Source organism: Mytilus californianus, unplaced genomic scaffold (assembly GCF_021869535.1).
Source record: "Mytilus californianus isolate M0D057914Y unplaced genomic scaffold, xbMytCali1.0.p SCAF_4, whole genome shotgun sequence".
Taxonomy (NCBI): Eukaryota; Metazoa; Mollusca; class Bivalvia; order Mytilida; family Mytilidae; genus Mytilus; species Mytilus californianus.
The window spans coordinates 9520301-9547923 of NW_026262690.1; the positions used below are offsets into that span (position 1 = coordinate 9520301).

Consider the following 27623-nt stretch of genomic DNA (forward strand, 5'->3'; position numbering starts at 1 on the left):
CCTAAATCTGTACAACTTTTAAACAGCATGTCATTGACTTCCTCCTTTGTGAAAGCCATATCGTTTGTATTTAATACAACAAAGCTGACGGTCACTGTTCCATCTCCGTTATTATTGATACTTTCTACATAAACTTGAACCTCTCCACTGTCGACACTTCTACGCTTACGTCTCCTGGTTGTTGTTGAAATTCCTTTCCTGTCTAGTAACTCCAAGATAACGTCATTTATTCTAGCTTTATATTCAGGTTCATCAAGGTTGGTATTTTTTGGTGTATCTATTGTCAGTTTTACAGATTTGCCACATGCATAATTATTTTTGTTGTAAAGTGGAACACATATGTCAGTTTTATTGTTTTCACATGTGTAAGTGTTACATGTGCTTGCAAAATACTGACACCTAGGTCCTGTCCTGTCCTGAGGACAGTTACATATGTAGGTTCTATGCTTGTCTACACACTGTCCTCCTGCCAAACAGACTGAGTTTTGACAATCATCTATGCTATCTGAGCATGTTCCTCCTGTCCACCCTGGAGCACAGTTACACACGTAAGATTTACCATCCTCAGATATACAGGCAGCATTATTTTTACAGGGATTTTTATTGCATGGGTTTTCAGGTTGCAATGAATTTTCACATCTAAGTCCATTGAAATCTTTTGGACAGATGCATGAAAATGTGTCTATGCCATCAACACATGTAGCCCCATTCTGACAACTGTCCTCTCCTGTACAATCATCAATGTTTAAACACGAGTATCCATTCCCTGTAAAACCATGTTCACACTGACAAATATGGTATGTGGCATTCAATTTTACACATCTAGCATTCTCATCACATGTTTTACCATCGTTAAAACATCTATCAACCTGTTTGATCAGAATTGTTACTGGTTGAGATGACTGCTCAAATGTTTCTACGTTTCTTACTCTGATTACAATTGTAACTGAGGTGCCAACATAGTCCGCTAAACTCTTTTCTAGAACCAGATGTTTATTGTCTTTTATAGAGAAAAAACCACCAGGATTTTTTTCTAATTCAAATATAATATTATCTTCGACTGACTGGTTAACATTATACAACGTTCCAATAATTGTTCCAACATCTGAATCTTCTGCAACATCCAAGTTGTCAAGGGCAACAGATGGCAGTTCCGCAGCAACTACTTGTATATTTGTGACTAGCAGTGTTAAGTTTTGTTGTAAATATTGAATAGGATCCCCATTATCTGATACCCGTACTGTAATTGTGATCACTGGGTTTGCACTTGTCAAAACAGCTGTAGGAATGGCTGAATCCACTAGTAATTTTCTCCCATCAATCTTAAAAGACATTCATTTAAACTCAAATATAATTCACTTGTATCATCACTGATTAGAAAGTTTTGATATGAAAAATAAACCATATACAATTTCATGTGCCTGCCCCAAGTAAGAAACCTTGTCAGTACTTGTGTCATATCTCAATGTTTTTTTTTATGTTTAGAAAATTTGGTGATCATGGCAGATCTCTGATAATATCTTTTCGATTTACTCTGGTTTTTTTTTACCTGCCATGGTTTAGACCTTGACCTGTCTATTGTTGAAGACAGTATGAAGCCCATTAGTTGTCTTTAGGTTATTTGTTTCATTGGGTGATGTTGTTGAAGACAGGTTGTTGAAGACAGTATAAAGCCCATTAGCTGTCTTTTGGTTATTTGTGTCATTGGGTTGTTGAAGACAGTATAAAGCACATTAGATGTCTTTTGGTTATTTGTGTCATTGGGTTGTTGAAGACAGTATAAAGCCCATTAGCTGTCTTTTGGTTATTTGTGTCATTGGGTTGTTGAAGACAGTATTAAGCCCGTTAGCTGTCTTAAGTTATTTGTGTCATTGGGTTGTTAAAGACAGTATGAAGCCCATTCGATGTCTTTTGGTTATTTGTGTCATTGGGTTGTTGAAGACAGTATAAAGCCCATTAGCATTCTTTAGGTTATTTGTGTCATTGGGTTGTTGAAGACAGTATTAAGCCCATTCGATGTCTTTTGGTTATTTGTGTCATTGGGTTGTTGAAGACAGTATTAAGCCCATTAGCTGTCTTTAGGATATTTGTGTCATTGGGTTGTTGAAGACAGTATAAAGCACATTAGATGTCTTTTGGTTATTTGTGTCATTGGGTTGTTGAAGACAGTATAAAGCCCATTAGCTGTCTTTAGGTTATTTGTGTCATTGGATTGTTTTTCTCCGATTACCTTGAAAAGATCAGAATTGGGTCCTTTTAAAACAAAATTGTGAGCTTGATTCTGATCAGGATCCTTGGTTGAAAACTGTCCTACCAAGTCTCCAACTTTTGCATCTGCCAGTATTGTTTGTGACCCTGACAAAACAATGGAAGTTGGAGCTTCATTCTTATCATTAACATCAATCTGTAAGTTCTGAAACAAAGAAACAACTGTTTAATAATGGATTCAGTATCATAGGTTTTTTTGGGACAAAGCAATAATTTTTGAAAAAAAAAATGAAATTTCCCTTTGAAGAAAAGAATGCCAAATGTCCACATTAGGATAATAAACAGCAAATTTTATATGATATGATATGATAATATGACAATACTAAAGTACACACAATGCTTGTTTACACTTTATCAGTGTTTTTTTAGGTTTTTTTTCGTAATTTATTCTGTGCAGGTTTGTCATTTAAACCTTGATTGAGTTATCATGGTGAGCTAAACATTTTGAATGGAAATTGTTTTGAAAAAAAAGAACAAAATTGGAATGAATTCATATTAGAATCCAGTCTATTGTTGTTTTTCACTATAGGTTCAAAGACTTCCATCTTTTTCAAGATAAATTTCTTCCTTTGAAGGTTAGATAAGTTCACATGCATCCAGTTTCTTATATTGAAAAAATTACTAATTGTGCCTATATAAAAAATTATAAAACATAGTATTAATATAGTATTATACAGCTAGTTAACTTTGTAGAACACATTGTGACAAGGGAGATTACTCCAGTTTTAAACAACCTATGAATTAGAAGGCTATACCTAAATGCATCCCATATGAATCAATATTTTTCATTCAGTAAAGTTTATTCTTTCTTATGATATTTACCTTCTGTATAGAAAATTCTCCATCAGAGCACTGCACCACTAAATTATAATTCTTTGTTGTCTCAAAATCTAAAACATTAGTCAACACCAAGGACTTTTCTGCATTATCATTGGTAAAAATGGCGAATGGTGTAGATTTGGTTTGAAGGTTACAGGAATGTGATTGGCCAGCATCAGGGTCATCAACCTGTATTGCTGTGACAATAGTCTTTGGAAGTGTGTCTTCATCAAGAGGAGAAACATTGCCAAAAATAATAGACTCAGGAGGGTCGTTCAAATCTCTGACAAATATAGTGAATTCTTCCTATAAATAAAAACACATGTGTAACTCATTTTGATTAATAGTGATATGGCTCATCAAAACATTTAGCTATGTAGAATCAGAATATGTACATTTCTGGTGCAAACAGAACATTAAAATCCAAGTATTGAATAATAGTCAGATCTATTAAATACTTTGATGATCCTGTAGATTTATTTGTTATCTACCTATGTCGGATATAATTTTGTTGTTGTACATCAAAGTACCAATGGAAAGTGGTGATCAAAGTTATTACCCTGCCATCTCATACACTCCATAACAGTTAATTGTGTGATACAGTTGGACTGTATATATTTTGTATCCATGAAGGCTAATACCTGCACATATTTAGAAGGTACCCGTGAAAAACAGTTGGAACTGTATATTTTTTATACAGATGAAGGCTATTACCTGCACATATTTAGAAGGTATCAGTGAAAAACAGATTGGACTGTATATTTTTTATACAGATGAAGGCTATTACCTGCACATATTTAGAAGGTATCAGTGATAAACAGTTGGGACTGTATATTTTTTATACAGATGGGTCAATATCCCTAATGCACCTCGAAATGAGAAACTCAAATGTTGTGTGTAAACAAAAATCTCTGTTTAGTGATATTGGACAGGTTTCTATTTTTTACAAATGACTGAGCTTAACCATTTGTGGTGATAAGGAAAGTAGAGGAACATAGAATAAATGTGTAAAAACTATGGAGCTATTAAATGTGTTCAAAGTCTTAAATTTTCAAAGAACTTATTGTGTTAAAACAGGGATTTTTTACCACGAGGAGCCGCATCACGAAAGGATGTTCGGGGTATGCTAATTTACGGAAAAAATAATCTCACTTCGTACCCCGAAATTTAACCACATATGTGAAAATGTCACAGCTTCGAAACGAGCTATCATACATATCCAAGTTTACGATATGGACTGAGCTACAGGAAAAAACGTTACCATTACCGCCTATGGAAAAACAATTAAAGATATTGACCCAAATTTCAAGAAAAATTTCAGCAGTTTTCAGACTGATTTATGGATGATTGCACCTTGTACACCAGAGACAATTGTGAAAATAACGGTTAGTAGTCTTAATTATACCTAGTTATCCCAGCTGGTTTTAGATAAACATTATCGATAAAGATCAGCAAAAATTTTCGCTTTTGAAATGCATTACTGGCACGGGGCTGAACACTTCTTTTAGGCACAATCATAACTTTGTTTACCCCGAGAGATCCGAAAGGCCCTTTTTTTTTACTTGAAAAAGGCATGAACTGCTTATGGAAACATTTAATATTATTAAATTGTAAGTAAACATGACACAATAAAGTCTTTGTTATGTAATTATCATTCCGGTCTACAGGAATAACTGATAATCAAAGGAAATAACACACTTCGTACGAGTAAAGTGAGATACATCATCATTTGTACTTTTAACCAATAATTTGACCCCTGGTCATTAGAAATTATATGCAAATAAACAGACAAACATGTATTAAGAAAATCATGAACTATTATATTTTAATGCACACTAGCAAATCACAAGATATTGTCTTTTCTCAGTGAAAAAGGGGAAGGGTCAAACCTTTTGAAAACAATAGTGCCGCAGCTATTCAACTATTAAGCTACTACTCATTGCTCCTAATATAAAAGGTAAAAGGTTTAAATGAAGGTTGATAAGCCACAAGGGAGAAGCATTTCTCTTCCTTTGTGATAAAACTTTCAAAAATTTGATTTTTTCTCTCTCAATAATACTTATGTATTTAAATCAAATGACAACACAGCTTGAGTAAATTTTTTGTCTTACTTCAGTTCCAGACATATCATTACTATTTAACCTGAGACGACAAACAAGAGGTTTTAAAAAGTTCTGAATAACTGGTAAACATTTTGTTTTATTAGGCAAGCTCTAAATTGTTTATATATGGTATTTATGCAATTGAAATTACAATCGGTATGTTAAAAATATGCTGATATGAAAACTGTTGCTATGGTCTTGATATTATATAAAAATGCTTAGTTAAACTTTTCGACTCCATTTTTCAAGTTAAACCTTGCGGCAACTGTTCCTCATGTAACACTGCAAACTATAGTTAGCATTATTTTGATCTGTCGTTATTTAATGACGCCATAATACCTATGATGTCACAATGTTTCCTTTAAAACCTCATGTGCATTTCTCACTGATAAAAGGTTTTCACTGAAATACATGTAAAAGACTTTTTTTTTCAAATAGAATTATGTGAAAAGACAAGTTTTGAAAATTTGCACTTCATTGCACTCTAATTATATGATAAAAATGACATTCACAGTAGTTTAGAGTGGTTTCTACAGTATAAAATACCAGATTTCCACTGGTAAAAATAATTAAGTATTTTGGTGTTTTTTTTATGAGATCTACATTATTGCATAATTTCTCAGTCAAAATGCACTTTTAGGCACCAGAAAATTTTATTGAATGCTTTAACAGGGTCTGTGTATTGTAATTTAAGGTTATCATCAGATGTTTTGTCCATGTTTTGACTAGTGAAGGTATACTGGAAGTAATTAATTATACATGCACATTGTATTCAAAATAAATAAATATAGCGATAAAAGTGTCATTGCCTTATAGTGCTGAAACAACTTTATTTTTTTTTCAGAAATGAACAAAAATACACAGATTTATTCAGAAAGTCATAGTGATGAAGATCACACAAAAATATTTGGAAAAATCAGAACTATGGATTTCAATATGGGTCAATATCCCTAATGCGCCTCGAAATGAGGAACTCAAAAGTTGTGTGTAAACAAAAAATCTCTGTGTAGTGATATTGGACATGTTTCTATTTTTTACAAATGACTGAGCTTAACCATTTGTGGTGATTAGGAAAGAAGAGGAACATAGAATAAATGTGTAAAAACTATGTAGCTATTAAATGTGTTCAAAGTATTAAATTTTTAAAGAACTTATTGTGTTAAAAAAGGGATTTTTTACCACGAGGAGCCGCATCACGATATGGACTGAGCTACAGGAAAAAACGTTACCAATACCGCCTATGGAAAAACAATTAAAGATATTGACCCAGATGAAGGCTATTACCTGCACAGATTTAGAAGGTATCCCATTGTCCTGGCTAACTATTAATATCTTATATTCGTTATTTGTTTCATAATCTAATGTTGACTGTCCCGCCACTAACTTGTTTCCAGAAATGGCAAAATATCCTGGAAAAAAAAGTCAGGATGAACTGTAATTTAATTTCATTAATATCAGTCTTGTTAAGCTTCATCTATCTAATTCAAAAGATTAATTTTTTTTGTTTGCTTCTCTTTCAAACTTTAAAGGAACATAATAACATTCTTTTGATTGGCATATAACAATCACATGGTGTTTCTTAAAGGTTATTTAATGTACCATCTTATTAAAACACAACATCCATGACTGCTTATGTTCTCTATGACAGAATATCAACAATGTGAAGGAATGTTCAAGACGAAACAAACTTAAATCTGATCAAACTCTTAATTCACTTCTCTTAGCATTAATATGTAATTATAATAATTGATTTTTTTTTTCAGGGTAGTTATATAAGGTAATAAAATGGTTAACTGTGCACAAATTTGTAATATAGAGTAAAACAAAAAGTCATTCGATGTTTTAATTAAAACTTTACCAATTGAGAATGAAAAGTATAAATTTAATGAAAATTTCTGACATTTGACAGTACCATCACTATCTCCAGGAAGTAGTTTATATGTAAATGTCTGTCCTTGGTCAGGGTCATCTGTACTAAATGTCCCAATCACAGTTCCACCTTCAACGTTTTCTTCTACTTGGTTGTTGTCTAACTTTATTCCTGTTGGAGCCTCATTTTCATCTTTTACCTGCGATTGTTTTCAGAAGATCTGTTAACTTATGATAAAACGACATGAATATAAAGTTGTATGGTTTTACTTAAACTTTTTATGTACAGTTAGGAAGAAAATTTAAATGTTATATGTCTGAAAACTGTTATGATTCTTCATCTCAAAATTAGTAGCAATCTTGATAGATTTGTAGTAGATGAAAAGATGTTTTTTTTTTTTGTCAGATGTTTTTTTTTTTAAGTTTTGATGAAGACTTACTCCTTTTCAATTGATGTAGACAACTTAATTTCGGTTCTTATTTATCATATTTATAGAGTATGTATATACCAGTACAAATTTCATGATCAAGTTTGATGTTGGTATAAATTCAAAATTGTAATGCAATGAACAACCAAGTGTCAAACCTTTAAAACAAATTCTTTTGATGAAAACAATCCTTCTTCATCAGTTACTTTAACTGTTATGGTGTGTTCAGATGTTTCCTCAAAATTTAACTGACCACTAGTCACTATTGTATTCTGTCCTTCAATTCTAAACACAGCTGACCCTTCCACACTAAAGACTAGCTGAAAAAAGTTTGGTTTTATTTCTATTTTATAAACAAAATGAAATATGAGGTTTCAGTGATTGAGTAGTCTAGCAATGAGGTATAATTTACTCTCAAAACATTCATTAATTAAAAATACTGCTTTGTACTGCCATGTTTGTCTGTTTGTAAATAATTTTGTGATAATTGAACTGACTTTGGGAACAATCCTTCATTCTCAATGGTGAAAATTTTAAAAAGTAACGTTACAGGATTTCAAAATTACTTTTATATAAAAGTGATGATTTAATATGAAATATATCATGCATATAGGTAAAGTGTTAATGTCCCCATACTTTTTATCACATACTGATTAATTTTAGGCAGGCTGGATCATGAAAAAGTCGCCCAAGTTCAACTACCTGTTGTGATTCAGGGTCCATAGCACTGACTTTGCCAACTACTTCACCAGGCAGCTGTGATTCTGATACATCAAGATTTGTTATTTTAATATCAGTCGGTGGCTCATTGATATTTGTTACATTAACAATAAGTGCTTTCTGGTATGACAAGTGTGTTCCATCTAGCCCAAAATCTCTGCAAATCACCTGAAACACAGAAAATGAATTAATCAAAACACTATTTAGAGAAGGGTGCTGGAATTGCTTAGCTGTAAACATAGAAAATAAATTAATCAAAACACTATTTAGTGAAGGGTGCTGGAATTGCTTAGCTGTGAACATATATAGAAATAACTACTTTATCTTAATCAATCATGCCAATAAAACATTTCTTGTTTAGGAATCAAGTTTTAAAGGTTAATCCTGAAAATGTTTCTTGTTTAGGAATCAAGTTTAAAGTTTAATCCTGAATATGAAAGAAATATAATCCAATGGATATAAAACAGGCCAAACAAAAATATATAAATAAAGTTAAATATCAACAAAAATATATAAATAAAGTTAAATATCAACAAAAATATATAAATAAAATTAAATATGAACAAAAATATATAAATAAAGTTAAATATGAACATTATTTTTACAGCATTTTGTTGTTAAAACTTAAATTTTATACTAACCTGTTTACTTACATCTATGATATACCTGCTTAATTACTTTCATGTATTACAGATGTGTTTGTTTACTTACATCTGTAACATATGTGTTTGTTTATTTGCATCTATAACATACATGGCTGTTTACATATAACTATAACATATGTGTTAGTTAACTTACATTTGTAACATATTTGTTTGATTACTTACATCTGTAACATATGTGTTAGTTTACTTACATCTATAACATATGTGTTTGATTACTTACAACTATAACATATGTGTTTTTTTATTTACATGTATAAAATATGTGTATGTTTAGTTACATCTATGATATATCTGTGTGTTTACCTACATGAATAACATATGTGTTGGCTAACTTACATCTGTAACATATGTGTTTGTTTACTTACATCTATAACATATGTGTTTGTTTACTTACATCTATAACATATGTGTTTGTTTACTTACATCTATAACATATGTGTTTGTTTCCTCATAATCCAACTCCTCTTTCTTAACAATTAGTTTGAGATCATCTGTTATCTATCAAACAAAAGTAAAAAAGTTGTTACCCACTTAATAACCACCTATGATGACCCCTTATAATTAACAAACTGTAAAAATAAATGATAGAACAATTATAACAATGTTTCTCCAATTACAACTGCCAGAGGTGCACTATTAATAAATAAATTATCATAGAGGAGGAAGAAAAGCTACTTCTGTACATGTACAGTAATGGGATGACATGTCACTATAATATTTGTTTATACCTATTGAAATAAAACTTCTAAAATAATTAATGTGTAACTGTTTTATGGGAGTAAGATACAAGAGACTATTAAATGCAACCATGTGAAGTTGAAATTCTCACAACATAAACATTTTTAAGATTTTCTGTTATGTTTAGGATTATATTTTCAAAATCTTGAAATTTCATTACGTATATATATTGTTGATAGATATGAATAACTGATACAGATGCTATAAATAGATTACATCCTTTAAATACATTTTTGATACTAAAAACTCGTAAGGGTTCCGCGGAACCCAATGTCTCCTACTTTTGCTGTTATCTATGTTTTCAGTGTGATAGGGGAATGCACATAATAGATTTACAGTTAATGAAATAAAACGTTTGAAATGTATGAAAAAAGTTATGCTTGTAAAAATGAATACAGTATGGAATCAAATCTATAGATTTATAAAAGAGATTGAATGAACAAATGATAAAGAAGATAATTTTTACATTGTTTGATGATTTATCCCTTAATTCAGACGACGACGGAATGTAGGATCGCTATGTCAACAAAAATGGGGAAAAAATTATTAAAACTTTTCCTCTAGATACTATCTTTTGATTGTAAGAAGCTTCTGTCCAAGTTTGGTAAAAATCCAGGATGGTTCATGAATCTAATAAATGTTTCAAAAACTTTAACTGCAGACTGTATGTAATGTTAACTGGAAGAAAAACTAAGTCCATTTATAAGTAATATACGGAAAAACAGGAAATAAATTTTTACAAAATTTCCTTCTAGATACTAGCTTTTGATCATAAACAAGCTTCTGTCCAAGTTTGGTAAAATTCCTGGATAGTTTAAGAAAGTTATTAAAATTTTAAAAACTTTAACCACAGAGTGAATGTAATGTTAACTGGAAGAAAAACTAAGTCCATTTATAAGTAATATACGGAAAAACAGGATTTTTTTTTCAAAATTTACTTCTGGATACTATCTTATGATCATAAACAAGCTTCTGTCCAAGTTTGGTACAAATCCAGGATAGTTTAAGAAAATTATTAAAATTTTAAAAACTTTAACCACAGAGTGAATGTAATGTTAACTGGCAGAAAAACTAAGTCCATTTATAAGTAAAATAGGGAAAAACTGGAATTTTTTTTTTACAAAATTTACTTCTGGATACTATCTTATGATCATAAACAAGCTTCTGTCCAAGTTTGGTAGAAATCCAGGATAGTTTAAGAAAGTTATTAAAATTTCAAAAACTTTAACCACGAAAACGACGACGCCGACGGAATGTAGGATCGCTATGTCTCGCTTTTTCGACAAAATTGAAAGGCTCGACAAAAATAGATTAAAGAGTCTATAAATACATCATAGATACTATAAATAGATTACAGATACTATAAATACATTACATCAAATGGTACAACAACAGAGTTCTGTACATGACAGTTGTGTTTCTGGTTTTTGTCTTCATCTTGTACAATAACATTACCAACTACTGTGTTTACTGGACTGTTTTCAGCTATCTGTAAGAGTTTACATAGTCCATATATAAAGGAGAGAATTCTAATTGTACCAGTTCGAGTATTGAAACACTAATACAAAGCATTATTTATATCCTTCCTTTCATTTTAAAGTTTTTGAACTGGTCATGACTTGCACAGACAGACAGACTGACAGACAAGACAGTCTCTAGACCAGACTTAAAAATTCCCTTTTGAATGTTAGTAAGAAAGATTAACTATTAATCTATTTTACAAATTAAGAGTAGATCATTATAACATGTATAAAATAATGTCATCAAATACTAGGTATCAATCAATTGAAAACTGTTGATAATCTCAAACTTACCACTGAACTGTCCAAATTTACATCAGTTGGTGGATCATTAACATCCTTTAAAACAATGTTAATGGTGTCTGTGACTGAGAGACTTGGTTCACCAGAATCAGTGGACTTCACTTGAATTGTAAACACACTGCTTTCTTCAAAGTTTATAAGTTCTGGTCTACTTCCTATTTTTAATGTTCTGCCATCTAATACAAAAGCATCTTCTATATATGGGTCTGATTTGGAAATATCTAAACTGAAAAATGGAAATACACTGCTGATATGTCTGGCTGGTAATTTGTTTCCATTACAATCATTACAGTTAATTCTTTTGTAGTACGAATATAAATATGTAAAGCAAAGCAAAGTGATAATTATTGCTAACAATATTTCATATAACAGATACCATCATTATTTGGTATTTCTATACATGTTGTAAATATAAAACTTTTCTTGTCTCAGGATGACTGATAGCTTGATATATCATAAAACAATTGTCTACTGTTAAAGACTGAATGTTGACCTCTAGATGTCCTTGAATTTTCAGCATCATTTGTTGCTGTCTCATGGTCATATTCTCTATATCTCATTTTCTTCACATTTGATGAAATTTTACTGCAATCAATTCAGGACTCACTGTCTCTGAAGTTTGTCAAATACTTTTCTTCTTAATATGATGTTTTTCACTAATCATTTGATATATTTTAGTAGGAAAGTCTTTACTTAAATTATATTCATCCTATTTCCTATTTTTTGTAAGTGAGTCAGGTCATTACTCAGTACTTACCCTTTAGCTACAGCTAATAATGAGTAACTATAGGTTTGGTCCTTTTCGTGGTCTTCAGTGTTAAGGTCTCCTATAACAGTCCCATTCTGACTATTTTCCTGTATGTAGCCTCCTCCATAAACCCTAACTTTGATTGGTGTCTCATTTACATCAGAAACTTGTATCTTTAAACCAAATGTATGTTGGTATATAAAATACAACAAATAAGTATTGTAACTCAAGATTTAGGAATTTCTTATTGGTTGTGGTCATTACTAAGGGGGATGCTGTAATTTTGTAACAAAATATTTTAGTCCATTATCACCCTCTTTGTTCTGATAAGTTAGCTTTATAATTTCTCATGCTATTAAATACATTGTCACCTGTATGTAAGATGTTGTAAAATTTATACTTGACAATAAAATGACCTTCACATCATATCTTATTAATCCATCAATTTTCTTTATTGATTGATTGATTGGTGACTGCTTTACGCTGCATCAGCACAAAAAGGCTATATAGTGGCAATCAATTTTCTTTATGAATACCTCCAACTTAGAGCACTAAAACCCATTGGAATCAATAGTTTAGAGACCTCCAAATTTCAATACACCTCTCATTCTTTTCTTTATGAATACCCAAATGAACAAGAATTCATGTGTTGTAGTGCTAAACATCCCCCTTCCCATATAATTCAAAGTATCTGAAAACAGTAAGTAGATGTCAGGAATACTGGAGAAATGTGTGTTGAAAATTTTTGAAATCATTCAATAGATGGAAAAATTCATAGTATCAGCAAAGAGGTAGTAGGTGTCAGAGTGTCTGACAAATCCTAAAAGTGCACATAAGTAACAAGTCATTACTGCCAGCCTGCTGAAAATATATAAATTCATCCTGTGCAGTAGTACTGACAGAAATATTCCTTGGACAAAGGGTAGATGAAATAATGAACAGACAAACAAGATGAATTAGGAGAAGGGGCATACTATATATTGGCAAATAAACCTTAATTTTCTGACATTCTCACCTTGAATGATTCTTTAAGATTAAAAGATTTGTCATTGTAAGTGCCAGAGGCTGTTACAGTCACCTCCCACTCTGATTGGTCCTCATAGTTTAGAGGTTCTTTTATCTTCAGTAAATCACCATCTAGTTTGAATGGAATATCTTGGTCTGACAACAGATATGCAAATGGCTGGAATAAGAAATAAAAGATTAATAAATTCATTTATAACTTTAAACTGTCAATTAGATATAAATATAGCTACTAGAAAATTGTATATGGTCTTCTTGATGATCACACTTAAATAAGTAGGAGGTAAAGGAGTAGATTCAAGAAGGGTTCAAATCAGCCTTTAGATTTAAATTTAATTTTAATCTGTCCAAAAAACTGCAAATTTTACACAGAAATAGCTGTATTATTACTAATAATGCAAAATAATTTCTTGTTTGCCCATTACATTATATTATGAAATAAATACCCCTAAAAGTATTCATTATTTGTCTTGATAAGTTAACTTTTGGACTATTTTTTTCATAATTGTTTAAAAAACAGTTTTTAGGATAGTTAAATTTGGCCACAACCCCTGATAAAGAATATGTTTGTTTCTAGCTATAGGGATTCAATATACACAGTGGCACATAAGGGTAACAGAATTTTTTTTGGCAAAATGAACATATACTTCTCCCAAACCAATCAGAGTACAAAATATCGTATACATATCAGGCATAGTTACTGAGGGATATACCTGATTTTAAACTTTAACTGGACTATTAAAGCATGAAATAAAGGTCAAGACAATATAAAAGTGAAGCTATTTGCAATTGGTAACACTGTTGCTGCCAGATTAGCAATACTTCTGTCTGGCTCAATTCCATTTCCTTGCAGAAAAGACGAAGAAATATTTTAGGCAATGATAGTGCTGTTAATTTAGAACAATTATTTTGGTATCCCTTGTGCTTTAAGTAAATTTTGCAAAAGTATTTTTGAAATAAGCCATCTTTATTTGTTTGGATAAAATCTGACAATTTTCTTTATGATGTCATTTTGATGACAGCAGAGAAAAACTGCAATATCAAACCATAGCTTATATTTACATTTTCTTATACCCTTTATTTAGGTATTTACAAATTTATGATTAATAACTGTATCCTTCATTAATGTTTATCTATGTTGACTTTCCAGAACCAAATAAGCCCAAAAGTGAACCTTCTCCTTCTATACCAAAACTTTAAACAGAATCCATCATTATCATCATCTACTTTACCAAAATATTTACCCCTGTTAAAGCGTCCATTGTCAGTTGATGCACAATTTGTACTTGACCAACTGTAAAAGTCTCCTCATTTTCAGGGACAGTCTTCTGATCTTGTAGAACAATGATCTTTGGCACTTCAATGGTTTCTTTGATTTGAATGTTTACCAAAACAGTTTTTGATAATGGTGGTTTACCAGAATCCTCACATGTGATACTGATGTTCATCTGGTTCTTATCAAGTGGAATCGATCCACTAACCTGAAAATATATGTATATCATGTTTTAAATTGTGAAATATTCTATCATTATTTGTTCAATACAACTATCTATGTATAAAACCATTGCAGCTTTAATGCAATTATTGTGTTCATGTAATCCTTATTTGTCAAACTTTGAAACTATTTATCTAATACTGATATTCATCTGAGAGCCCATACTGAGATTTCTTGGCAGCAAGTTTATTTTACTGTTCTCAAATACCATGGAAGTGTTTAGATAGCCTTGTCTATAGCCATACACAGTTAGGTTTGCAAATGAAACTATTTGATTTATGGTATTATATTTATGAAATAAATGTATTTACACTTTTGGTATTTAGCTGAATTTTGTCTCCGAATGACCTTAGATTTGTCTCTGAATAACCTTCTGATATCAAGCAACAATCACATTTTAATTATAATGTCAAATTTTTCAAATTGTGATGTCAAATTTTACAGGAACTTGTGAGATTTTAAGTAATGGCGGACAAATTTGCATACAAGTGTAAACACGTCTATTCATCTCTAAAATATGATATCAAATAGCTGAATTGTCCCTTTGCATCACTCAAATTACCAGTATTTTATCTTATTTTATTAATATGTGTTTATATTCCCTAATTCCAAGATCTATTTAAATAGTAATTTCTTTCTTCAGAGCACTATTGGTAATGTAATAGTTTGTACCCAAAATGAGTACAACAACCTATCATTAGTTGAATTTCCATTGTTAAGGACATTTTTATACAATCACAAATGTTGGTGTAAGCTGTTGAAAACATACTATAATTATGCAATAGAATTTGTGCAAAATCATATCAAGAAAAGATCAAATCAAATCTTTGACTGTACCTTCAGTAACAAGTTAGGATTGTTGACAATAAATACTCCAACACCTTCCTCCCCTACAGTACAGTTATGGGTTTGTTCATGGGTGATTCCACTATTGTCTGGGTCAGTGACCGTTACTATGCCTACAGCATCACCTATACCTGCAGCGTTGCTTACCTTAAAATAAATACCATAGAGTTTTCTTTAAATGCCATTCAGCAGTCAGGGGACTTATTGAAATAAGTGATTTTTAAATCACTTATTTAAGTATCAAATTCGAAGTTTTGTCTCAAATTGTGATTTTGTAGTTTTACCAAAATTTGAAACACATAGGTTTAGATAATATCTTTTCATTAGTAAAATTGAAAAAAATGAACTTCTTGCTTCTTTTAAGCAGCAAGGTTTATGCCTTTGATGCAATCATTTAGCTGCAAATTCTATATTAGTTGAAAAAATGCTATAAAAATGGCTTTACATAATGAACTGATACTTTCTTAACAGATTTTTCCCAGCAGTGGGAGTATTTTTTCTGTAAAATTCAAGGTTTCATCTTACAGATTATGTAATAAAATTCTACTGTTCGCGATCAAAATTTCACTGTTTGGGAGTGTTGAAATTAGTGGGGGTTATTTAAATAATGATACTTAAAGAAGTGATTTTTTGGAAGGAAATTGAGGTATGATACTTAAACAAGTGATTTTCTATGTCATTATCCTAGATTTAGTACAAGGTCATCACCCGACATGATCGGTCATCCTATCAACACAGATGTTGGTTCTGATAATTTAAGCAACATAATTAGTCCATAATAATAATAATAATAAATTCTTTATTTAAAGAGGGTAAACTCAGTTAGTTACAATAAACTAATCTTCCCTGAGGCCCTCACATACAAATTACAATACAATCAAAAACAGATATTTACACATAGTTAATTTACAGTCAAATAGTTCAATGTAATATTACTAACATGATAAGATATAAGGCTGTTCAAGATGTACATGTAGTCAAAAAATCAAATACAAATGAAAATAAAAGAAGTCCATGGATCATTAGTATTCTTTATTTAAAGCTACAATAAAATTAAATCACTTAGTCTAGTGATTAATTTGTACTACTTAAATAGGTGATTATTAAAGAAAGACAACTCTTACTTCCAACCTTTATGGACATAATGTTACTTGAATCAGTGATTTAGAAAATCACTCATTTAAGTAAGTCCCCTGACAGTTCAGGAAACAAACTACTCCTAAAAAGTATGTCTCTGTGATTTGCAGAAAAATCAATAACAATAATTTAGTGAACTACCTTATTAGTGCATGGATATAGGAGTGGTTATAGTTGTTGATTAAGTTCTTCTACCGATTAATTAATCAGAAAACTTTAAACTTCTAAACAACTGAACACTGAAATGTATTGCCTGTATACTGCTGGATTCACAAAAACTTCACATCATTAATGGTCTGTGCAAGTGAGATCAATGTCACCTTGCTATCATTCTATACAAGACATATAGTTGATCTATTACTTATTGTTTCTTATAAAAATTAAGGCTGAGGACCAATGATAAAGATTAAATTATATAAAAATTGATTACATACATCATAAGATGACAAAGCAATAGCTGAAGGTGCCTCATTCACATTTATCACGTTAAATGTGAAAGTCTTTATGAAATACTGAGATGGAACTCCATTGTCCTTGGATTTAATAGTCACATCATAACTCTGTTTCTTTTCATAGTCTACAGGAAACTGAGCAATCAACATTCCTTCCTTTACTGTGAAGATTTCCCAAAAAGTGATAACTTGGTAGATGTGTTGGTCATCCTCATCATCATCTAGAGATTCAAGTTGACCAATCTCAAAGTTTGGTGAATTTTCTGGTATAGTTGTTACTTCTCCATCAAGTTCAATGTCCTAAAATAAAATGATATTTTTACACAATTACTGTTCTTGTGTTTTTTATTTATTTTGAAAAGTCATTATTAATTAGGTTTTTGATCAATTTTTGGCTTTTGAATGCAATCAAAAGTAAAAGAAAATGATGCTAAGAAAATCTCGATTAATAATACAATTTGAAAAGACATTTAGTAATTTTAATTCAGATAACTATTTATAAACTACATTTTTATATTCCTTTTTGAACTTTAGAAAATTTAGTTGGAATGCCTTATATATGTGCATGACATTACAGATACATCTGGTGTAGCTTGATATCATCAGAAGTTATGACCTGTAGTTGCTGAGAAAAATGCCAAGAAATGTGCTACATAGATGGAAGAACCATGACTTGTAGTTGCTAAGAAATTAACAGATGGGCATCCCTATCTTTCGGATTTCCTATATAATCACTACGGATCATACCATGTACATATTTCATAAATTGATCTTTGATCTATTTCATCATGGTTCATACCTCCCATCTAACAAGATAAAGGTCTGAATTACCCAAATTTAGGCCTTACATCTGTAGAAACTTACATATGGAGGTTCATTACAGTTTACTATATTAAAGACAAATTCCTGGTGAGTTTGAAGACCAAGATGATCCTTCACCATAACAACAAGTCTATGAGTTCTGTGATCTGGATCTTCATAATTGACAATCTTGTCCAATAAAACATCAGTACTACACTCTGTAGTATACGGAGCTTGCGTTGACTGTAAACAAAAGAACATACTATCTGTTATGTACATTTTAGATTACCTATGTTTGTTAGACTCATAACTGGTCACAGGATACCACTTTGTTTCATCAACTATTTACATATATTCAGACGCTTTGACAAGTGCTAATGATAATATCGTGTACAAAAACATATATAAATAGCAACTACAAATTTACTTGAATCACAAAATTTTTATTAAAATCAAAGTGTTCGAGAGCTTACAAAGATATATTTTACCTTATTACTACTTCCATGAGACAAAATTCCTATAAAAATTTCTATTGATACTGGTTTCCAAACAGGATTGTGATATTATTGATACATTACTTCATATAAATGTTATTAAAATCTTCCAGAATGTAAGTATGAGAGAACTTATGGTACAAAGCTTTTAAAAATAAATGTTTTTCCAAGAAGCCAATTCCATGTGAGTCTGAAAATGTTAATATGTCAGTGTCAAGATTTATAAGTACTTGTTTTGAAATAAGAGATAAGTTGCATTCCAGTAACTAACTAAATATATATGTAGTAGTGATGTAGTTTATTTATTTTTATGTATTAGAGAGGGTTAATATTCTATTTTATTTATTTTCAAACACCATCTGGTATGGAGTATAGTTATTTAATCATTTATTTTTAATGTAATATATCTTAAAAATTACTGTATAATTAATACTATATATATATGTATATGCTCGGAAACGGGCCCTTTAATTGGATTCAATAAATATTCTTATTCTTATTCTTATTCCCTTTAAACTTCTGTTGGCACTGGTTTTTCAGAGTCCACTTAGGTAATAGCTACACAAATGGTTGAACTGAGATATATATGAAATTAGATTATAACAAACTGAATTTCAATTTCAATCAAAGCAAGAAGGTGCTGGAAAGCAAGGAATTGCAGTTTGAATCATCAAAATCATTGCAATTCTAATAGGCTGCATTCCACAAATCATTATTAAATATTTTAAAAAAAGTCTTCCAATTTATATTCATGTATTACAGCACATCATTTTCACCATGTGAATTCCAGAAAAAATTGTTGAGTAATTTGGTGAAACTTTGGTAAGTTTTAAGTTGTCTGCTGTGGTTATCAATAATTTGTGGTCATCTATAATTAAGGCCCTGTCCATTTCAAGTTACAATCCAGTTAGATACTGAGTATGAGGAATGTTCAATAGAATCAAATTAATTCTGAATATGAAATCAAGTAAAAACATATTGTAACTCAATCTATTAATAATTAATGAATGAAAAAGTAACAAACTTTGGCACTCTATTTCAGGTAAGCAATCAATCAACAAAATGACCATGACAAGATGTTAATAAAAGGCAATGACTTTTAAAATATTATATATGCAACTTTTATGCTTTTAAAGAGAAAGCAAAGTCAAACAGAAATAAAAAGGTACAAATATATCCACCTAAAATAAGCATATACAACAATATGTGTCCACCATGCCCTACTTACACTATCACTTATCCATGTTTGGTTGCAAAATCCTGGTCAAAACCTTTATTTGGTTATATATTTTTTAAAGTTCACATCATAATGAACATATGTACTAAGTTTCAAGCTGATGTGACCACAACTTCATGATTAACTACCTGACCCAAATTTTAAGCTAATATGGGAGTGATGAACAGACTGACAGACAGATGCACAGACCTGAAAACCAATGTCCCCTTACTATCGTAGGCCTGACATAAACCCAAAATTGAAATGTTTAATTCAACTCATGCAAAAAACTTGGTGGCTGGTACTCTCGTGGACTTACAGTCCATCAGCATTGATACACATCAAGTGGTAGTAATATCTACATATGACACATGACTAATCTGAAATACTTAACCTGTTTGCAATCTGGTGATGTAGACGACAGTTTGAAAATGTTACTTCCTGTTTCCATAAAGGTGAAGGTCAGTTTATCTGACTGGTCAGGATCAAATGCCACTAAAGTGCCTAAAACATCATTGATTAGTGTGCATTCTGGAATTTCCATCTTTTTTACGTTTTCAGTTTCTAACATTTTTACCGTTTCTGGCTTCTCATTTTTGTTAGTAACTGATATGGTGAAATTCTTTGCAATCTGAAAAAATATTTCAGAATTTGTTTTGATATGCAAAACACATAAAGGATTGATATATAATAGTATCTATTAAGAATGATCTTTTGACCTGATTCAAATCTAACACCATGCCTGCACAATACCTATCCTGAAGATAATTAAGTGATTCACACATCTTCAGGATATAACAATTTAAAATATAATACAATAAGGTAGTATGCACAAGATGAACGGCTTGAAATATGGACTGAAAAAAAAACGTGATAGAGGATCATTAACTTGAACAAAAAATTATGAAAATCACATTAAATAAACCTATTTTCGTGTGAAAGATGACCTACGCCCTAAATTTAACCAGTATGTAAATTTTATAATCCTACAACTTACAGTACCTGAGTTACAAATTGCAATATAGGATTGATCCCATAAAGTACAGTAAAGTACAGTGAAACCTGCCTTAACGGTCACCTCGTTTCAGCCATCACCTGCCTCTAACGGTCACTTTCAGACCTTCTCAAACGTTTTCTCTGTATAATTTAACTCTCTTACGCGGTCAGCCGTCACCTAATGTTCGCACGAAATCGTCATTTCAACTTTTTAAACAACAAAAATATAATCAGAACCAAAAACTATGTGTTCAGTAACGAGGTCATTACTGTTAAAAACAAGAAACTGGAAATTTTCGATGAAATGTGGAATACTTTCACTATATTATTTGACAGTTAAATAAATAAATGTACAAATATATAGAAGCAAACTTTTATGTTTAAATTTGACAGAAATAGGATAGGATGTTAAATTAAAATTCATCTTGGCAAAACTTTTTTTTTTTTTTTTCTATCTAATTATCAGTTCTCTTAAGGTGTAATACCACCAAATCATAGTACGTCACATCCGGTTGCATACGAAAATAGGTCGAAAAAAAATATTCCCTTGAATTTGACAGTTGTAGGTAATTGATCCTACATTTCATTGCAGTAAAACATTTCTGGGTCATAAACATATATCTTGGGTATTTCAAAGCACCATTATTTTTTTATTTGGGGTTTCTATAGAATATTTTGGCAACTTGAGGTTACATGGTTACTAAAGCTTGTACACAGGTTAAAAAAGGGGGAAAATTTGATTGGTTAACTTCCAGTGATGGTTATTTTCTTATATGCAATGAAATGTTATGTGAAATTTTTTCTATAGTACTGGACAGGATAAAACTTTACTCATGCCAAGTATTTCTTTATTTGAAACAAAGATAAATTCTGCACAATTTTTTGAAAAGTGCAAATTTAACAAAGACTAATAGGGGAAAATCAATGGTGGTATTACACCTAATATGGGAAGCTGTACATGCACCTTTGACCTTGTGAGTACTCTCATGTGTTAAAATTTCTTGCTATTTAAGTGAAATATTACAAATAATGAAATATTCTGAGTGGATTGAGTCTCCAAAACACATTTTATGAGAAAATTTCCTTGAAATAGGACTTTACCATGAATATTAGTTGACAGAACAAGCCATACTTAGAGCTTTGGGGAGCTTTTTCTCCTTATTTCTTATAATCTGCTATACTAGAAAATTTTTCCTAAGAAATACTTTAATAAATATATAGTTTTAAGTAAATGAAATTATTTTTAAAGCAGTAACAACAAATTATTCACCAAAAGAGAAGCTTTTTATGTCCCTCTCTGGAACGCGGCGTAAATTTAAGTTTTACGCAAGGACTTATCGAAACCTCCTTGGAGACAGTAAACTTTTATACAGATAGTTCATTCAGCTTGAATACTTCAATTAATCATTTATTATAACATTTCTATCATAAATGAGTGAAAGTTACCCTAAAATTTTTATTTATTGGCCTAAAAAGTAGAAATTTTGAGGAAATGAGAGGTATAAATGGACCAAAAGAGACCTTATAAGGAAGACAAAGAGGTCCATTAGTAGTATTTATCATCCTAAAGTCATCTTTTGTATCATATTCAACTGTTTGTAGGCAGATGAGATAAATATTTGATCATTTATTGGTCCACACTATATTCTATCATGATGCAGCTTGGTTTGGATTTTTCGAAGAAATTTTGCTTGAATCGCTGTAGATGTCATCTTACATTATGCTAGATTTTTCTCAAACTATTGAACTGATTATGACAAAACTTGACAGGAATGCTTGAAATAACCAGTATTACAAAGGAAAAAAGTCACATTCAGTTTATTTAACAAAAAAGTCTTCTTTAAATATCTGGTCTATAATGCAGAACTCACTATGAGTTTTTGTATCTATTCTTTTTTTTTTTTTTTTTTTCTACTCCAAACATTTTTTTTTTTTTTTTATATATATATCTGTATGTTTTGTTATTTAAAGTATAGTTAATTTTAAGCTATTTAAATTGTTAAGGAACATCCAAATTGTTATTTCTGTTATGGTATATATTTTTATTTTATTATGTCATTATAATGTGTAAATTACTATCAAATACTAATATCTGCATATATATGTTATTTACTAATGTTAACGAGGCCGAGATAAGGTACTGGTATTCGATGTATTCAACTAACAAATGTACAGATTTCAATAAAATATAATAACATTAAAAAAAAAATGAGAATCGAAACCCATTTGCAACCGAAATCGTGCAATATTAGGAAAATTTCCTTTAAGTTACAATTGAAAACAGTATCATCGTCTTATTTCCCCACGAATATTAACTATTTTTAATGTTTTCTTCAAATTAAGATCGTGGGAACGACAACTCTACAAATTGAAAACACTAAAATGATCCCTGCCACGTATTGGAATTTTTTCAGAACCTCATTTAAAAGGTCACCTCTCTGGATCTTGAGCAGTCATTTTTTATACTTCCAATGAGTGACATGAGTAATACAGGTTTGACTGTTGTTCAGACTGATCCTTTTTCAACTTAATGCTAACTTACCAAGAGCACATTTAAGAAAGTATAAATGATAACTTTAACAACTTACTGACTTAACGGGAAATCCATCATCTGACACTCTGACTTGAAATGTTACACTGGGAGTGGATTCATAATCGACAGATCCACTAACGACTACAGTGTTACCCGTTACAGAGAAGAAGTCTCCCTTACACATTAAATATGACAAGGTCTGACCATTATCTTCATCCTCTGCAGATAAAGTACCAACTGCTGTACCTAAGGGGGAATTCTCTGCTATACTTTCAGCTAAAATAGATACAAAGTTATCTGATATTGTAAAATCACCATCTAGGTAGTTCAAATATAATTTTCCAGATTTAGCTTATAACGATTTCAGCCCAGCTGACTTATTTATCAACATTCTGAAGATTTCTGCCCCTTTCAGATTTTAGATATAAGAAGATGTGGTATGAGTGCCAATGAGACAACCCTCCATCCAAGTCAAAATTTATAAAAGTAAACCATTATAGGTCAAAGTACGGTCTTCAACACGGAGCCTTGGCTCACACCGAACAACAAGCTATAAAGGGCCCCAAAAATTACTAATGTAAAACCATTCAAACGGGAAAACCAATGGTTTAATCTATATAAAAAACGAGAAACGAGAAACACTTATGAACCACATCAACAAACGACAACTACTGAACATCAGATTCCTTTTTCTCTATTTATTGCAGTTTTCAAAATAATAGACAAAGGCCACACAGTTGCCTATAATTGCTAACATCCACTTCATTTGAACTTTGGTGGATAGTTGTCCCATTGGCAATCATACCACATTTCCTTATTTTTATAAAACTTGTTTTCACCCCTTCGTTCTATTCTAGTCATGTCTGCTGTCTTGGTTGGCAGGCTACATGGGACATTTTTCAAAAAAGATACCCTAATGATGATTGTGGCTAAGTTTTGTTGAATTTGGCCCAGTAGTTTCGGAGGAAAATATATATAATAGCTCTTCTATGATTTCAGAAAATAAAAAAAGAAAAATTTGGATCATCATAATTGTGTTCTAGCTATAGAACAAAATAGATAAATTTACAACACATTCCTTTATGAAATTAAATTATCTGAATCATCTCCCCTAATATGGCTAAAGTAAAAATAAATTGAATCAAATAAAAAAATATTCTGTATTTGGAAAAAGTTAGATTAATCACATAATTTTCTTCATTTAGTCTTTCAAATGAATTGTATTCCTGTCTCAAAATATTCATATTTCATTAAAGATCTAATGTTTTCTGCTATATTTCAATCCAAGATGGTTTAAGACCCTCCTATCTACCCTGTGACATACAACAAAGACAAGATGTTTTTACCTGACAATGTCAAACCAGTAGGGGAATCGTTATCATCAGTTATCTCTATAATGAAGGTGACATCTTTTGTCAGCGGTGGTGTACCACTGTCCTGTACTGTTACAGAGATAGTGTATGTCCTCTCCTTCTCAAAGTCAAAATCAGCATTATCAACCTTAAATATATGAAAATCAACATTATCAACCTTAAATATATCAAAATTATACAAAAATTTATATTGTCAATCTTAAATTCAACAAAATCACTCAAAATCTGCATCATCAACCTTAAGTACAACAAAATCACTCAAAGTCTGCGTCTTCAATCATATTCACTCAAAGACTGCTTCTTCAACTTTAAGTACAATATAAGAACAGCTTTCCAATGCCTCCCACATTGCACATATTTTATCGGTCCAAGGGCAATAACTCAATAAAATATTTTATTTTTATCTTTTAAACTTTTTGATAAATGTTTTACAAGAAATGTAGCATCGAAACAGCTTACAATGCTCTTTTCTATATAATTTCTATTTCCAAAGTGCATAACTCCTGTAATAATAGTTTGTCTGTACTCTTCTGTCTGTTTATTTAACTTTTAAAAATATATAAGCATGAACTGTTGACCCTTGTGTAGCACCAGATTTTGGTTGAATTCGTGTTGCTCAGTCTTTAGTTTTCTGTTTGGTGTTTTTTGGAAGGTTGTTTGTCTGTTGGACGATTAGATATGGTGTTGCTTGTTTCTCCTTCAGTTATGTTTTTAGTGCCACTTGGTATTTTCTCCCCATTTTAATCATTAAATTTCAACACTAGATTTTAGTTTGAATTTATTACTTACAGCAATATTTCCATCCTTTATTGTAAATCTACCGTCAGCATTGTCTGTAATAGTATATGTAAATGTTTGCTTCTCTCCCACTTCATTATCAGGATCTATTGCTATCAAATGTCCAACTATATCTCCCAATTTACTGCTCTCAGATATCTAAATTATGTCAAGAGTAATTAAAGAACAAATGAACTTTTCATTAGAGAACATTCAATAACAATTTGGAATTTATGATAGTAGTTGTTATTTGATGATCGTTACCAATGTTTCTGAAAATCAAACTTTTCAAAGGTATAAATTATAATTATTAAACATCCAAAATGACAGCAACTTGCTTAGAACCCTTATGCTATTTGGAAATACTAGTTATACTGCTAGCTTTTGCTTTTTCTAAACATGAAGGCGAGGAATTAATGTCCTTAATCCATTCTAACATTCAATTATATAAAAGTAGTGCAAGAGTGCACACGCTGAAGTGTCTCGCCTTCTTTACTAACCATTGATATTATGTTGATAGTCCTAAATGAAAGCTTTACTACAACTATTACATAAACTTAACATGATCCAAGAAAATGAAGTCAAGGTCATATAAACCAAACGAGAAATACATGTACACCTTACAATCATTCAATACACTAAATATAGTTGACCTATTGCTTATAATTTCTAAGAAACAGACTTAACCAAGAAAACTAAACATTGACCAATGAATCGTGAAAATGAGGTCAAGGTCAGATGAACCATGCCAGGCAGACATGAACAGCTTACAATCCTTCCATACAACAAATATAGCTGACCTATTGCTTATAGAAAAACAGACTGAAACCGAAAATGAGGTCAAGGTCAAATAAAACCTGCGAGACTGACATGTACATCATAGAATATTTCCATACACCAAATATAGTTGACTTATTGCATATAGTATAAGAAAAAAGACCAAAACTCAAAAACTTAACTTTGATCACTGAACCATGAAAATGAGGTCAAAGTCAGATGACACCTGCCAGTTGGACATGTACACCTTACAATCATTCCATTCACCAAATATAGTAGACCTATTGCATAAAGTATAAGAAAAACTGACCAAAACACAAAAACTTAACTATAACCACTGAACCATGAAAATGAGGTCAAGGTCAGATGACACCTGCCAGTTGCACATGTACACCTTACAATCCTTCCATACACCAAATATACCTATTGCTTATAGTATCTGAGATATGGATTTGACCACCAAAATTTAACCTTGTTCACTGATCCATGAAATGAGGTCGAGGTCAAGTGAAAACTGTCTGACGGGCATGAGGACCTTGATAGGTATGCACATACCAAATATAGTTATCCTATTACTCATAATAAGAGAGAAATTAACAATACAAAAAATCACAACTTTTTTTTCAAGTAGTCACTGAACTATGAAAATGAGGTCAAGGACAATGGACATGTGACAGAAGGAAACTTCGTAACATAAGGCATCTATATACAAAGTATGAAGCATCCAGGTCTTCCACCTTCTAAAATATAAAGCTTTTAAGAAGTTAGCTAACGCCGCCGCTGGATCACTATCCCTATGTCGAGCTGTCACAGGCTCGACAAAAATTGATAACAGATATAAGAAATATCTATTAGAATTTTTAAAAATTAAAATCAACCAAAAACAATGAAATTTCTCTTGTTTCGGTTCATATTGTAAAAAACACTTGTAGAAAATTGATTGAATACACATACTTTATTATTTGAGTCTAACTTCATGACTGTACTTACATTATTATTGGACAGTCTGACTGATGACTGTACTTACATTATTATTGGACAGTTTGACTGATGACTGTACTTACTTTATTATTGGACAGTCTGATTGATGACTGTACTTACATTATAATTGGACAGTCTGACTGATGACTGTACTTACTTTATTATTGGACAGTCTAACAGATGAAACTGGCTCGTTCACATCAGTAACAGTCACAATAAAAACTTTGTCATAATGTAATGGATTCGGTTCCCCATTATCTGTTACTCTGATGGTGATCTCATGTTTTATCTGTGTCTCATAGTCCAACTCTGCTGCTGATGTCACCTTCAAACAAACAAACTGCTTCGTGACTTTTGTTTTTATTTCAGAATGATTTAATTTTGGATGTAACACATCTTCTGATTGGCTGAAAGTTATTTGTCTATCAGCTCATAGACATAATTTTGTCATGTGACTGTGACGTTGTCAACGTTTTTTCATGATTTACTCCTTAAAATTGGAATTTAGAATTAAATTATAAGGAATGACTATAATATATTTT

The 27623-nt window shown here is 31.1% G+C and overlaps 1 protein-coding gene and 1 long non-coding RNA gene across 21 annotated transcripts in view; one reads left to right on the forward strand and one right to left on the reverse strand.

The window, feature by feature from the left end:
- Nucleotides 1-27623, reverse strand: part of LOC127737426 (protocadherin Fat 4-like) — a 74542-nt gene that overhangs the window by 7705 nt on the left and 39214 nt on the right. For all 20 annotated transcript variants that reach the window (XR_007999484.1, XR_007999487.1, XR_007999490.1 and 17 more), the window contains 21 exons: nucleotides 27239-27406; nucleotides 25336-25482; nucleotides 24520-24673; nucleotides 23229-23449; nucleotides 20039-20275; nucleotides 17998-18177; nucleotides 17116-17433; nucleotides 15536-15691; nucleotides 14448-14684; nucleotides 13196-13363; nucleotides 12190-12353; nucleotides 11424-11658; nucleotides 10985-11098; nucleotides 9295-9369; nucleotides 8189-8374; nucleotides 7645-7806; nucleotides 7102-7258; nucleotides 6474-6598; nucleotides 3091-3393; nucleotides 2231-2413; nucleotides 2-1322 (listed from right to left, as the gene is read on the reverse strand). Coding sequence is in view for 4 of the 20 variants with exons in the window: in XM_052248083.1 (XP_052104043.1) it covers nucleotides 2-1322; nucleotides 2231-2413; nucleotides 3091-3393; nucleotides 6474-6598; nucleotides 7102-7258; nucleotides 7645-7806; nucleotides 8189-8374; nucleotides 9295-9369; nucleotides 10985-11098; nucleotides 11424-11658; nucleotides 12190-12353; nucleotides 13196-13363; nucleotides 14448-14684; nucleotides 15536-15691; nucleotides 17116-17433; nucleotides 17998-18177; nucleotides 20039-20275; nucleotides 23229-23449; nucleotides 24520-24673; nucleotides 25336-25482; nucleotides 27239-27406 (5011 nt within the window). In the remaining 16 variants the exon portion in view is untranslated. The remainder of the gene's footprint in view (nucleotide 1; nucleotides 1323-2230; nucleotides 2414-3090; nucleotides 3394-6473; nucleotides 6599-7101; nucleotides 7259-7644; nucleotides 7807-8188; nucleotides 8375-9294; nucleotides 9370-10984; nucleotides 11099-11423; nucleotides 11659-12189; nucleotides 12354-13195; nucleotides 13364-14447; nucleotides 14685-15535; nucleotides 15692-17115; nucleotides 17434-17997; nucleotides 18178-20038; nucleotides 20276-23228; nucleotides 23450-24519; nucleotides 24674-25335; nucleotides 25483-27238; nucleotides 27407-27623) is intronic.
- Nucleotides 4658-6308, forward strand: LOC127737429 (uncharacterized). Its single transcript, XR_007999499.1, has 3 exons — nucleotides 4658-4697; nucleotides 5204-5272; nucleotides 6034-6308. It is a non-coding gene; the product is annotated as an uncharacterized LOC127737429 (long non-coding RNA).